We start from the raw sequence: 14102 nt of genomic DNA, 5'->3' as shown, positions 1-14102 counted from the left end.
GCCTCCCGAAGTGCTAGGATTACAAGCGTGAGCCACCGTGCCCAGCTGTGATTTCTTATTTGCATCTGGACATATGTGACATGTGAATAATAAACAATTATTGTGACTTTGGTCAAGTAATTCTATTCTTTGTTAAATCAAAAGATGGCCATTTAAGTTTCTTTCCAACACCATGTATCTGTAATTCTTACTCTGAGCCATTCTTCTGACTGGGCATGAATGAAGAGTATTTTAGAAAGCAACAGTAATTGGCAGTCATATAGATCTATACCGGATGCATTAATAAAATGTACTAAGGTCGATGAATAACTGTGACCTCTATAGGAGTCAACTTTTTAAGGCTATAGTAACACATTTACATTCTGTATCAAGCATTAGGTAAAAAAAAAAAATCAACTGGTATAACATTATCTTTCTGTGGATCTGCCAAAAATAAGTTTTATTAATAACCTAGAACAGCCACCTAACCAATATGGCTTTTTAAATATTCGTGTGTCATGCAATTTGCTAAAATGTTTCAAGAAATTGGCATTCATTATGTGACATATTGTCTCTCATGATATTTTTGGTGAATTGGAAGATATCATATAGAGTAGCTGCACATATTTCAACTTCTTTTTTGAAGGATGACATGGTAAAAATTAAAAACTCTATGTTTTATCAAAGAAAAAAATATGTATGAGTTATTGTCCTTTGGGTAAGGGGAAGTCAACATGAAAATAACTCAATAGGCAAATATTAATTATCCACTACATTTTCAGGAATATGTACAATGGCAATGTGAAGATAGTTATTGAAAATGTATCTTTTACACTTGAGATGTATGTATTCAGACACTTCTTCTAGATAAAACTGATAGTATATACATTTTAAAATCAGGGTAAACCCAGACATCATCATGCTTTTCACAGGAGATAAGAGTAATGAACACTTTTCTGAGAGGCAGATGAGGATTCAAAGCCCATGACTAAATCCTGCCATTGCTCCACTTCTTATCCTGTTTCTCTGGAGACATTATGTAGGCTAAGATTGCTTTTAGTCCTAGAAGCCCTGATAGCATGGAATTGCTAGTTTGCTGGACAGAGTTAGTCCAATCCGGTGCATACGAAAATCTGAAACCTTAGGAAGTTTTTCCTAATATCAACTAAATTATTGATTTAGGTAATCTCTACCTTCTTCTACTACATTCCTTATAAATGAAAAAAAAAAAAAAAGAGCACATACCAGTCTGCTTTCCCACTCCTATGTTTATAATACACACACATGCAATTACACCGTGTCTCAGGAAAATTCTACCTTAACCATTCCAGAAAATTGCATTGCTAAAAATGTTGTGAATAAATTTCAACCTTAATTCTCACTGTCAATTTCAAAGTACTGTCTAATGCAGATAGGTTTTATATTCCTTGCACATCCTATTAATTAGTTGACTGTTGAAAATACTATGTTGATTATAAGCCTGCAGTCTCAGCTCAACTGAAAAGAGTGTAAAACATACAACTGAAATCTTCTTGGCTAGGAAGGAGTAAAGGTCTTAGGTATGTCATATATTTGTGATTCTTTCTCTTATGTGTTGAGCTTTGTATGGATCCCTTAATTCTAATATAAATTCCTTTTCTTGTTGTTTGTTGATGGGAGGAAATTTGACTGAATAACCTATTAAATTCATCTCAACTTAATGACTTCACATTTTATAATACTTTGTCTATATAGCATAACTTTTAAAATAGATACTTTTATTTCCCTAGATGAGCCAGATTCTCTTAGTGAATTCTGGAATTCAATTATGGGATCTGGGAGGGGCTCTAAATATGGAAGAATTTTTGTATACACTTATTTATCCTTCAACTATAGGAAACTATTCCTCATGCTTAGTCAGCTGAGCCAGGCAAGTTATTTTCCTTAAAATGCACATATAAATACCAGATATTATAAGATTATTATTTTTATAATTATAAGATATTAGAAAAGTACTCAGTTTTAACCTCATTATTTTATGTTATTTATTACAGGACAGCATGAAAGAAATTGGTAGCAATTGCCTGAATAATGAATTTAACTTTTTTAAAAGACATCTATGTGATGATAATAAGGTAATGATAATTATTTGGAGTTTGTCATTCAAGCTTGATTTTATAGAAGCTTATATTATTTGTGCCTCTGTTAGAGAATTATATGAATACTATTAATATTTGCAGTCTGACCACATAATTCCCATTGATTAGATCATACTATGGTCCAATTTTACAAATAGCCCTGTGCTTATTAGATAACAAGTTTTCTTTCTGTTTAATCATTCTAATTTTTTTACCTTGAAAATACTAGAGTTGTCAAATTCAAAGACACACCTATCTCTTATTTCTAAATTTCTTTGTTTCTTTTTTTTTTTTTTTTTGGAGGCGGAGTCTCGCTCTGTTGCCAGACTGGAGTGTAGTGGGCAATCTCGGCTCACTGTAACCTCCGCCTCCTGGGTTCAAGCGATTCTCTCGAGTAACTGGGTCTACAGGCATGCACCACCACACCCAGCTAATTTTGTATTTTTAGTGGAGACAGGGTTTCTTGATCTCCTGACCTAGTGATTAGCCTGCGTCGGCCTCCCAAAGCGCTGGGATTATAGGCGTGAGCCACCGTGCCTGGCCTCTAAAAGTTCTTATACAGAAAAATACTTGTTAATGTGATTGCTTGCACACATACAAATATAAGTCATTGGTATAATTTAGTCGGAAGCATCTTGAAAATTTTTCTGTCAGTATTTGCTTATCTCTAAATGATTACGACATCTAGTTGGTATAATATTACACTTGACAAAACCTAAAGAGTTTATGTCATTTCTCCTTACAGAAACGGGTGTGCTATTTCATAGTCTTTTAAAAACTCACAGTAGCTAAGTTAGCCTCATGGCATCTCAAAACCATAAATTCTTTTTAAAAAATATCTTAATTTAAATAACTGCAAAACTTACGTTTTAGGTGACTACAGTCCTTTATTTTCTTATTATCAGCTATACATCCATAGCTCAAAAGATGCAAGAAATAATAAGAAAAAACCACACATACCTCTTATAATATATTGTTGCTTCCGGAAGCCTTCTCCTTCAGCTATCATGTTTAAAATTGAATAATCTTGTAATATATTCACATATAAGCGATAAGATCACATAAGCATAATAGAGAAAACAAACTTTAAAAGTCAAGATAATCATTAAACCAAGTTCCAAGAACTTCTTGCTGTCACCTAGGAGTCAAACAGTTTTAGTTCTGTTACTTGTCAGTCACATGATTAACTGGAATAGAAAGCTGGGGTGGAGGTGGGGCATTATCTACCAATACAGCTCAAGCTCTAGGCTCCTTAAGAAAGCTTATCATTTATTAATACTTTATTTGAACCATGGCCCTTCTGACTTTTTCTTATAATAGGAAGGTATGTTTTTATTCCGTGCTGCTCGCAAGTTGAGGCAATTTCTTAAAATGAATAGCACTGGTGATTTTGATCTCCACTTATTAAAAGTTTCAGAAGGCACAACAATACTGTTGAACTGCACCGGCAAGGTAAGCTAAGGACTATTTACTTTGAATGAAAATATTAACTACTCCTGTGCCAAGATACCACTATTCTCTGGTGATTATATCCATTATCATAGAATCCTAAGTGTTTATTATCATCTAAAGTTGAAGTATATTTACTCAATCCTAGAAGAGGAAAGGCTCGGTTTGGAAATACTTGTTTATATCTTGGCTAGAGTGAATTGTTTGTGAAAGGGGAGTAAAAAATAAATAAATAAATGCTTCATTGCCATAATAACTTCCAAGGATACTAGGGTGATATATTGGGTGGAGAATGGTAAATTTCTATATCTAAAACTCATTAATAGCTTTAATCCATATATGTACACATTTATAAGAACTCCTAGTGAATAAAAAAGGAAATCAAATGTATTTAACAAATATCTTTTTATGCTTAAACTAGACATATATATGTCCAACAATTTCCCCTTCTTTAAATAATTTTGATACAAATAGGGCTAATATTTTCCTACATTTCTACTAGTGGTTATGAACTAAAACAACAAAACCAAATATGAAAGACATCATCTAGAGACTGGACAGCAGTTTCCTTATCTACGAAATGCAGAAAAACATAATATCTATATTGTAGGATTTGAAAGGATTAAATGGCATAACACATGTAAAGTGCTTAGTACTAAAAAGTTTTCAATATTTAATACAATGTTTTATTTTATTTGTATTATTTACCTCTTTATGGATTTTTACCAGCTGCCACACAAAATCAAAAGGTTATTTTATGGTTTTAAATGTTTTCTTAAATAACATTTTTATGACTTAAAAAATAATTTTGTTTTGTTTGAGCACTAGTAGTTTCCCATGGAAGGTAAAATGGTAAGATTATCTTTGAACCCTATTGATGTGATAAAAATGTAGATTGTCTATTATATAACTTGGACAGCCTCATTTATCATTGCTTTATGTACTCGATGGAAGCCAGTCTCCTCTTAGTGTGCTGGATTTGCCAAGCTTATTTCCAAACCTGGGTCCTTACGTTTGTCCCCTAGAGAGCATTTCTACTTTTCTTTTTCTATAAATTGGATCTATTTTGTTCTATGCCTTCAATGTTAAGCTCAAGATTCATGAAGACTTCCTACTCTAGTCTACCATTTCTTCATTCCTACTTATAGTTATTTCAAAGTACTGTCTAATGCAAATAGGTTGTATGTTGCTTGTTCATCCAATTAATTAGTTGTGACTGTTGAAAATACTATGTTGATTATAAGCCTCCACTCTTGGTTCAACTGAAAAAAGTGTAAAACAGACAACTGATATCACCTCTTGGTCTAGGAAGGGGTAAAGGTCTTAGGTATGTTATATATTTGTGATTCTTTCTCTTATGTGTTGAGCTTTGTATGGATCATCATGTTCCAAAATTAACTAACTGTAGAGAAAGAAAATATGCAAATAATTTAAAATTAAATTATTTTACAACATTGATTAACTTGATACCAGTTACCCTTTTCTTGTAATAACAAGGCAAGATGTTAAAGCAATCAGCTACACTGAATTTTCTTCATGAGCCAGGCATGCTACACGCTTTTTACTATTGTTTTATTTCATTTTGTTTCTGATAAGTGAAGCTTAATAAAATGTATGGCCAGGATTTAACAATTTATTGTTAACTTTATTTTTATATTGATTAAAATTCAAGTTTTATCTCTGCTAGTATACCCTACTATGTTAATTTTTCACAGTGCTAGGCATACCTACAAAATTATGGATTCTGGGTGTTCAGAAGATTGAACTCTCTTGCTTCTTCCTTTACCCTGACATTCCATTTCTAAATCATATTAGTGTTTTACTTTCTTAACAATAAGAAATTTAAAGTAGAGTCTCAAATAGATTAGATGAGCTGAAGGCAATATGAAAATTAGCAATTACAAACAATTGGAGGAGCAATGAAGAAATATTCAATATCATAAATGTGACTTTGTTTTTAAGGTTAAAGGAAGAAAACCAGCTGCCCTGGGTGAAGCCCAACCAACAAAGAGTTTGGTGAGAATAATTGTATAATTTTCCTTATGGTTCATCAACTTTTCACTCAACTTAATTCCTAATTTTTCATCTTGAATTGTTTCCTTCTTATAGCTGGTTTTGAAATAATTTATCATAACATTGATAAAAGGAGAAGTGAGGTGCCCCTCAAAAATTCGAGTCCTTTATATTGCATTTTTAAACCCACTATTTTAAAAGAGAAGCTGTTAGGGCAAATGCCAAAGCATGATTTTTTTTAGAAGCAGCAACATTAAAATATTGTAGCTAGTAGGTAAAAGAAATAAATAATTTATATAGGAGAAAATAAACTAGATGAAAAATACATGAAGAAAAAAAGCCATCCCTGTTAGTTTGTAAAGAAATAAAAATTAAACAATAAGGACTTATCTTATACCTCTTTTATTATTGTAGATTGTACAGTATAATATGTAATAGTATATAAACATATATTTATACATATACTACTAGATATTATTAGATAAGTTATACAATAATACGGAAAATATTTATGAATGACTTAATAAGGCAGAATACTTAACTGGATTTGACTAAACTTTGAAATGATATAGATATTAATTAGGTTGAGGCATGGAAAAATGAGCACACCTGGTTCATAAAAGTGATGGATTCTTCTTTTACATTTCCATTATTTGACCAATAGCTATGTGGCAACATGGAAATTCCTTATTCTTTTCAGAAAAGCAAAGTGAGCCTGTATACTTAGATTTAGGAAACTCTACGGATTCCATGCAAAGTGGAACATCTGAAATTAATACAGGAGCTAAAAACAATATAAACACCTTGAAGGCTTTCGACTAAGATAATTTGGAAAGGAAATTTAGAAAAGAAAGTTTGGGTGCGGTGGCTCACACCTGTAATCCCAGCACTTTGGGAGTCCGAGGTGGGCGAGTCACGAGGTGGAAAGATCAAGACCATCCTGGCCAACATGGTGAAACCCCGTCTCTACTAAAAATACAAAAGTTAGCTGGGCATGGTGCACGCATGTAGTCCCAGCTACTCAGGAGGCTGAGGCGGGAGAAATGCTTGAACCCAGGAGGCGGAGTTTGTAGTGAGCCAAGATCGTGCCACTGCACTCTAGCCTGGGCAATTGAGTGGGACTCCATCTCAAAACAAAAACCAAAAAACAAAACAAAAAAAAAAAAAAAAAGACAAGAAAAGAAAACAACTATTTTCCCAGGATGCAGTGGTAAAACCAAGATTCCCTGTTTTTTACTTTTTAGTGAATGCTTATTCTCCGTGTCCGAGGAAAAGTATGAAATTTTCACATCTATATATTTCAAATCTGCTTAGGCAAGTCAACTTCAACTTGTACTTAAAAAAATTGTCCAGGACCCCTTATTGAAAATAATATGAAAAGTTTGCCTTTATATTTCCCTTTGAGATCTGTTGTTTAATCTTTGAAATGTATTCTTTAAAAAGTATGTGCTAGTGTTACTAATACATGACAAAAAGAGATCTGAATTTGTGGCCAAATTAAATATAGGACAGAGGAGCTCAAGATTCAGTTATTATATTTACTTGACATATACGGTAGTAGCTTATTTATCTTCCTGCAGATCAGTTTTTGCATCTGTAAAATGAGTTCAAATCATCAAGTTCATAAGATGATTAAGCAAATAAAATGAAGTAAATTATGTAAAACACTGAGCACAATACATGACTAAGAGAATACCCAATAACCTGTTATCTAAATTATCTAGTTACCGAATAACTAGTTGTAATAACTAGTTATAATAGTTTTTATATTGTTTGCACATCCATTTACTTAGCAGTGATTGTTGAAAACACTATGTTGATTTTAACCCTCAAGTCTGGGCTCAACTGTAAAGAGTGTAAAACAAACAACTGATATTACCTCCTGGTCTAGGAAGGAGTAAAAGTCACTAGTATGCTTTATATTTGTGATTAACTAGTAGTTGTCTAAGTGAAGAATTACTCTACCCTGCAGTATTCCCATTCTCACAGGTCAGAGAACTCAGAGAAATATAACTGAGTCTATACGGAGTTACTCCTTTATATGTCTGTTCATGCCAAGTATCTCTTTCTTCCTATAGGTTGTACACGTAGCCCTTTTTAAGATTCTTGTCAGGTGCTAAAACCTAGCTTATGAGGCAGGCATCTGACATATTCCAGTGAAGTTAATTGTTGGAGTAGACCTTAGGGTACAAGCTCCATCAGCTATATCCTTATTAATTATCTTTGGCAAAATAATCTGAGTATTTTCGATGTTGATTATTCTTCCCATTAAAAATACATTTTTCTACATTAAAGAAACTCAACTGAGTAATCTACAATTACCTTTCTCATGAAATTCTAAACAGTATATTATGTCCACTGTTAAACTGTGAAACTGGCGGTCAGCTGATATAGCTCTTTGGAGAATCCTACATCTTTAATCACACCAACTTTGAATTTTCTACGTGTCATTTATCACAAGGGTAGTTAGAAACCATCATCTTTAAAATGTCACACAAAATTCTACCTTTTCATTACACCAGTTTTTCAGCATAAAGTAATATGATGAAAAATTGAGTATTTAAAAATATATATTTTTGTAAAAATGTGAAGTTTAAACTTTTAAAACTCTATTCTCTAGGAAGAAAATAAATCTTTAAAGGAACAGAAAAAACTGAATGACTCATGTTTCCTAAAGAGACTACTACAAAAGATAAAAACTTGTTGGAATAAAATTTTGATGGGCACTAAAGAACACTGAAAAATATGGAGTGGCAATATAGAAACATGAACTTTAGTTGCAGCCTCCAAGAATCTATTTACTTATGCAGTTTTTCAGAGTGGAATGCTTCCTAGAAGTTACTGAATGCACCATGGTCAAAACGGATTAGAGCAATTGAGAAATGCATACTGTATTACTAGAAGATGGATACAAACAATGGAAACTGAATGCTCCAGTCAACAAACTATTTCTTACATATGTGAACATATATCAATCAGTATAATTCTGTACTGATTTTTGTAAGACAATCCATGTAAGGTATCAGTTGCAATAATACTTTTTAAGCCTGTTTAAATATTTCCAGACATTAAATCTATGAAGTATATAATGGTTTCAAAGATTCAAAATTGACATTGCTTTGCTGTCAAAATAATTTTATGGTTCACTATGAATCTATTATACTGTATTTAGAGTGAAAATTGTCATCTTCTGTGCTGGAGATGTTTTAGGGTTAACAATGATATATGGATAATGCCCATGAGAATAAGAGAGTCATATACCTAAGTAAGCAACAGCATAATAAGGTCCAAGATACCTGAAAGAGATTTCAAGAGATTGAATTAATCATGAATGTGTAACACAGTACCTTCAATAAATGGTATAGCAAATGTTTTGACATGAAAAAAGGATAATTTCAAAAAATAAAATAAAAAAAATAAATTCACCTAGTCTAAGGATGTTAAACCTTAGTAATGAGTTACTTTGTCATTTATATAGATTATAACTTATCTAAGTAACTTTGTAATTTGGGAGGTATATTTTTAAGATAATAATATATGTTTACCTTTTAATTAATGAAATATGTGTATTTAATTTTGACACTATATCTGTATATAAAATATTTTCATACAGTATTACAAATTGCTTACTTTGGATAACATTTCTCCTTTGATAAAATAAATGAGCTATGTATTAACACTGCCAGATTCAGTTAATAAATCTCAACAGAATTTTTAAGATGAGATTTTTTTTTAATTTATTTATTATTATTATTATACTTTAAGTTCTAGGGTACATGTGCATAATGTGCAGGTTTGTTACATATGTATACTTGTGCCATGTTGGTGTGCTGCGATTTTTAATACTACACTGCTCTTTGATTTTCTGCTTTCATTGAATGTATGACCTTTAATAGCCTATTATCAACAATCAACATGAGACAGTACCTTCTATGTTAAATTTTAGTCTTTTAAAAGAAACCTGTTTGGAAATGTCTGCAGTCTTCATTCACTGATAAAGGGAAATGGAAATACTATTCTAAGCAGGCCAAACTCCACAAATAGCTGTCAGTTTGCATTGCACTGAACTCACATCCTTCACGCTCTTTCTCAGCCTCATCACCATCTAGTTACGTGCTGATGGGCCTTATTTGATCTACAGAGGATGCTCTGGTGACACCCTCAGTGTGTGTTGGTAACACCTTCCTGCCTTCTCTCACTTTCCTTGACCCATATGACATTTCACCTTCACTGGTGCGAAAGCTGTATAGAATTGTATACACTTCCGTACAATTTACTGAACTGCCTCATTAACAGGACTTTGAGTCAAGTATTTTTTTCTGTTTGGTTATCACTGTTAACTCCAGAAAGATGAGTTGACTAACTCTTTTTAGAAGCAAATGACTCTTCACCAAGCTTTCTTTCTTCAGATGGACTTTTCTAAGTAGGCTATGCTCCCTCCATCATAAAACATGGTCAACCATGTGGTGTATCTCTACCCTGATTACTGGAGCTATTGGTAAACCATTAGTTAGATAAATGAGGAAATTTACATTTCTAAAGGTAAACTCTTCAAACTATCCTTGAAAATGTTTCCTTCAAGGCTATCTATAATGTTCCCTAACAGTGTTAAAAAAAATATATTCTCCCTGAGATTGTGGCAAAATAAGGGTCAATATTTTTTAAATGCTTGTTTAAAAACATTATTAAAATTTTCTTCCTTGGTTTCTGTCACTTGTTATAGATTTGAATTTTTGAGAAAATTGGACTCAAACAGTGTATTCAGCTTGTACTGTGTGCCAAACGTTTGGAAAAATTACCCATACATTTATTGTTGCATTTCCTTTCTTTGTTTCCTATCCACTAGCAAGATAGGTTGGCTAATAATGATTTGGGAGAGTATAAGTATATCTACTCCAAAATTAGAGACTTATCTCAATAAATATTTTCTTTTAAATATATATGTAGATGTTTTAAGTCAGAATTTTCTAAAGTTTGTCCCAAGAAATGCTAATCCTTGTCATTGCTACAAAAAGAAAAAAAAATAAGGAGGGAAGATACTTATTTTTTATGTGAGTTAAATTTTCTCTTGGAGGTTCACAATTCATGTAAGTATATTAAAGGCTCTGAAAACTCATTCATGTAGCTGTGAAAAAAAATTAATAGTGATATAGCATTTCTAAAACTTATTTGATTATATAACATATTTTTACATTAAAAAACCCTAATCTAAGACAAGGTTAATATAATTCATAGAATTAAAGCTAATATAACAGCAAGGAGAATCCTGCTTTATACAAAGGGTTTTGGTTAAAAGTATTTTAAAACAGGGTTTCATGTAATATGCTGAAGGAAATACTCTTTTCAGGATTAAGATAATTTTCTTAAAATTGATCCATGGGAAACCTGAACTAGAAAAGTTTATTTGCTTTAGGCCATACTTTCACTGACAGTCAACTTAAGAAGGACATTTTGTCAACCCTACCATGCCATATAAATATTTCTCTAGAAACACGTATCTTGTATTGTAGGTCAGATAATCTTTATGGTGTTCTGTATGTGCAATCTTCATTCATCATGTTCTTACTGCTTAGAATGATGTTGCGAATTCTACGCCAGTCTTGCTTAAGGTCCAAGGGGCATCTCAATTCCTTTTCCTCAATTGCTATGACTTCCATGATAATTCTAGATAATATTAATATATGTTCCCTTAGTTGTTGATAGCATTTAAGCCTGCATCATTCATTATTGTTTGACCAGATTCATCTTAGTACTTTATCTTAAATACAATTTAAATAATCTGTTCATTTGAAATGTTTTATCTACCCTAAAATAATTATGATCTTTGTCTTCCCTTCAGTTCCTAAGGGGAAAAGCTAGACATACGATAGTTAGCAAGTCTACGGGAACTGCATTGTGCCATTCTGTTATTAATACCCATTTAAATCATCAAGAAAACACATTTCTACAATAAAATATAATTTACTTAAAGATGGGTATGATAGGACCACAAAACATAACTAATTTAGGACAATATGGCCCAACAACTTTATGTACTCAAAAGCACCATGCATTCTGGGTGCATTCAGGATTATATGGCAGAATTTTCCTTGATTTCTAAATTTCATTTGTTGCGAAACATCTTTTAGCTTTCATTCTGACCAAATAATAGAATCTATGGAAATATCATAGGACAAGACAATGAAATAAGTAAGTGTATTGATAATTACAAATTCTAAAAGTTTTTTATGTCTAAATATAAAAATACTTGCAGTCATAGACCCATAAAGTTAATATTTAAGAAAGGTGCTAAATCATCATTTTGTCTTGGGAATAATCTGGGGTTTGCTTTGCATCCTTCACATAAAAAGTGGTAAGAATGAAGTGCATTTTTCTATATAAGGCAGCAATTTTCTAAGTGGGGGAGAGGTCATTGTTACTTCAGCTACTGTTCTAAAAGTGAGCTAATTTCATATTCATATTTTACATGAAGAAAATTAAGGTAAGTGGCAACATTAAAATTTAGTTGTTTATTGTTGATTACTGATTTATTCTTTTTCTTCAATCTAAGTGTCTCATTCTTTCTGAAGCCATCCCAGGCAAAACTGATCATTCCTTCATGTGTGCCTCCACTGCTCAGCTCAACAAGTAACTCTTAATAACCTACCACCTGTTACCTCTGGGAGGGGGACATATGTTTGCCAATTTCTATCTTCAAGGCTTATAACAAATTTTCTTATATTTCTGATTCAAATGAGAACTTTAACCTAAAAATTTAATTGGAAAGAAAACCTTATAACATATTCTGCAAACGGTCCAAATACTATCACAAATGGAAGGAGTTCAGCTTGAAGAGCATCCAATCAAGTAGGTAAAAGTCTTCTAGTAGAACCAGCATGATCTTCCAGAAAATTACAAAGTAACCATTATCTACCCCATCATCTCCTTCTTGCCTGGCATCCCCAGAGCTAAAGAAAGGGAAGAAAAAGAATGGATTTGTTTTTGTTTTTGTTTTTGTTTTGCCATGAAAAATCTTACTGTAAAGACTAATGCATCTTGCTGCTTAAGAGAAAGGTGTTACTTTCACTCGGGGTAAATTAAATACTAGGATTGAGACTAATCTGTTCACAGCCAAATAGGGGTTTACTGAAGCTGCAACGTTTGAATAAAGACCACTTACTGGGAAGATGCAACAAAAAACATATAATTCATTCACTCAACAAATAGCATCCATCTCTGGTGTGCCAGTTCTGTCCCTGGAGGTACAACAAAGTCCCTGCCTTCATGGAGCATACACCTTAGAAAAGGAAAAACAGTCAGAAAAAAGTTCCATGGGGAGAACATCAGAAAGATTGGTGGAGAAAGGTAGTATTTTAGGTTAGATGAAACAGGAAAGCTTCTTCAAAGAGGAGACATTTGAAAATATTTTATTGGTCTCAAATTTTTAACATATAATACATGACTGGCAATATTTACACATTTAATAAATTTAATTGAAGAATCAAAGTGATTTTGCAAGACATCAAAGCAGAATACATCTGTTACAGTACATGATGCCTTCACAGAAATAAATTAGGAAATTATTAAATGTTAGACTTTGAAGTATAGTCTATTGCCCTGAAGAGTTGCAAAGGGAGTACAAAGCATTCCCATATACCCTTTACCAAGTTTCTGCTCCTCTAAAAAGGGATACTTACATAACCATGGTATATTTATCCAGACTAGAAAGTGGCATTTGTGTGTGTGTGACAGTGACTGTGCTGTGCATTGTGGGATATTCCGTGGCATCCCTGGTCTGCACCCACTAGATGCCAGTGAACTCCTCCCCCAAGTACTGACAGTCAAAAATGTCTCTATACATTTTCTCTGGGAGACAAAAGTTACTCCCACTTGAAAGCATTGCTCTAGAAGTTGTAGTTTTATGTTTTACATTTAGGTTCATGACTTATTTTTGTATGAGACTTAAAATGTGTATCAAGTTTCATTTTATGCATATGGACATCCAATTGTATCATCACCATTTGTTGAAAAGACTACTTTCTCAAATGAATTGTCTTCGCACTATTGTAAATTTTGGTAGACTATATTTATGTGTGCATATTTATGGATGCTCTGCTCTGTTCTGATGATCTATGTATCCTTTCTCCAATACCATAGTTTTGATTACTATGGCTTTATAACATTTCTAGAAATTAGGTCATTTGAGTCCTCCAGTTTTTATTTTTCTAAGTTGTTTTGGCTATTCTAGTTGCTTTGCCTTTCTATATACATTTTAGAATCAGTCTATTAAATCAGTAAAAAAAAAAAAAGCTTGTAGGAATATCAGCAGAGATTGCATGGAGACTATAGATTAAATTGGGGGAGAAATGGCATTTGTACTCTGTTATTCCTTGGGATTAAGGAACATGGTATATTTCTCTATTTAGTTTTTCTTTGAATTCTTTCCTTAGTGTTTTATAGTTTTCAGCATACATATTCTACACCTATTTTGTTAGATATACGCATGACTATTTATTTGGGTTTGTATGCACATGTCTGCTTTTACAAATTGTATTGTAATATTCA

The 14102-nt window shown here is 32.5% G+C and overlaps 1 protein-coding gene and 1 long non-coding RNA gene across 5 annotated transcripts in view; one reads left to right on the top strand and one right to left on the bottom strand.

The window, feature by feature from the left end:
• LOC135964757 (uncharacterized) overlaps positions 1-3262 on the bottom strand; it is a 101983-nt gene extending 98721 nt beyond the window's left edge. The window contains exon 1 of the long non-coding RNA XR_012416471.1: positions 3057-3262. This is a non-coding gene — a long non-coding RNA (uncharacterized lncRNA). The remainder of the gene's footprint in view (positions 1-3056) is intronic.
• The window catches only part of IL7 (interleukin 7), a 61599-nt gene extending 52323 nt beyond the window's left edge, over positions 1-9276 (top strand). For 3 of the 4 annotated variants that reach the window (XM_073999037.1, XM_005563593.4, XM_073999038.1), the window contains 4 exons: positions 2013-2093; positions 3417-3548; positions 5508-5561; positions 8179-9276. In XM_073999037.1, the coding sequence (XP_073855138.1) occupies positions 2019-2093; positions 3417-3548; positions 5508-5561; positions 8179-8298 (381 nt within the window). In that variant the 5' untranslated portion in view covers positions 2013-2018 and the 3' untranslated portion in view covers positions 8299-9276. The remainder of the gene's footprint in view (positions 1-2012; positions 2094-3416; positions 3549-5507; positions 5562-8178) is intronic. The other variant, XM_045398419.2, reaches the window with a different exon arrangement.
• Positions 9277-14102: the final 4826 nt, after the last annotated feature.

This window comes from Macaca fascicularis, chromosome 8 (assembly GCF_037993035.2).
Source record: "Macaca fascicularis isolate 582-1 chromosome 8, T2T-MFA8v1.1".
NCBI classification, from domain to species: domain Eukaryota; kingdom Metazoa; phylum Chordata; class Mammalia; order Primates; family Cercopithecidae; genus Macaca; species Macaca fascicularis.
The sequence above is the reverse complement of the archived record's forward strand: the minus strand, read 5'-3'. Positions and strand labels throughout refer to the sequence as shown.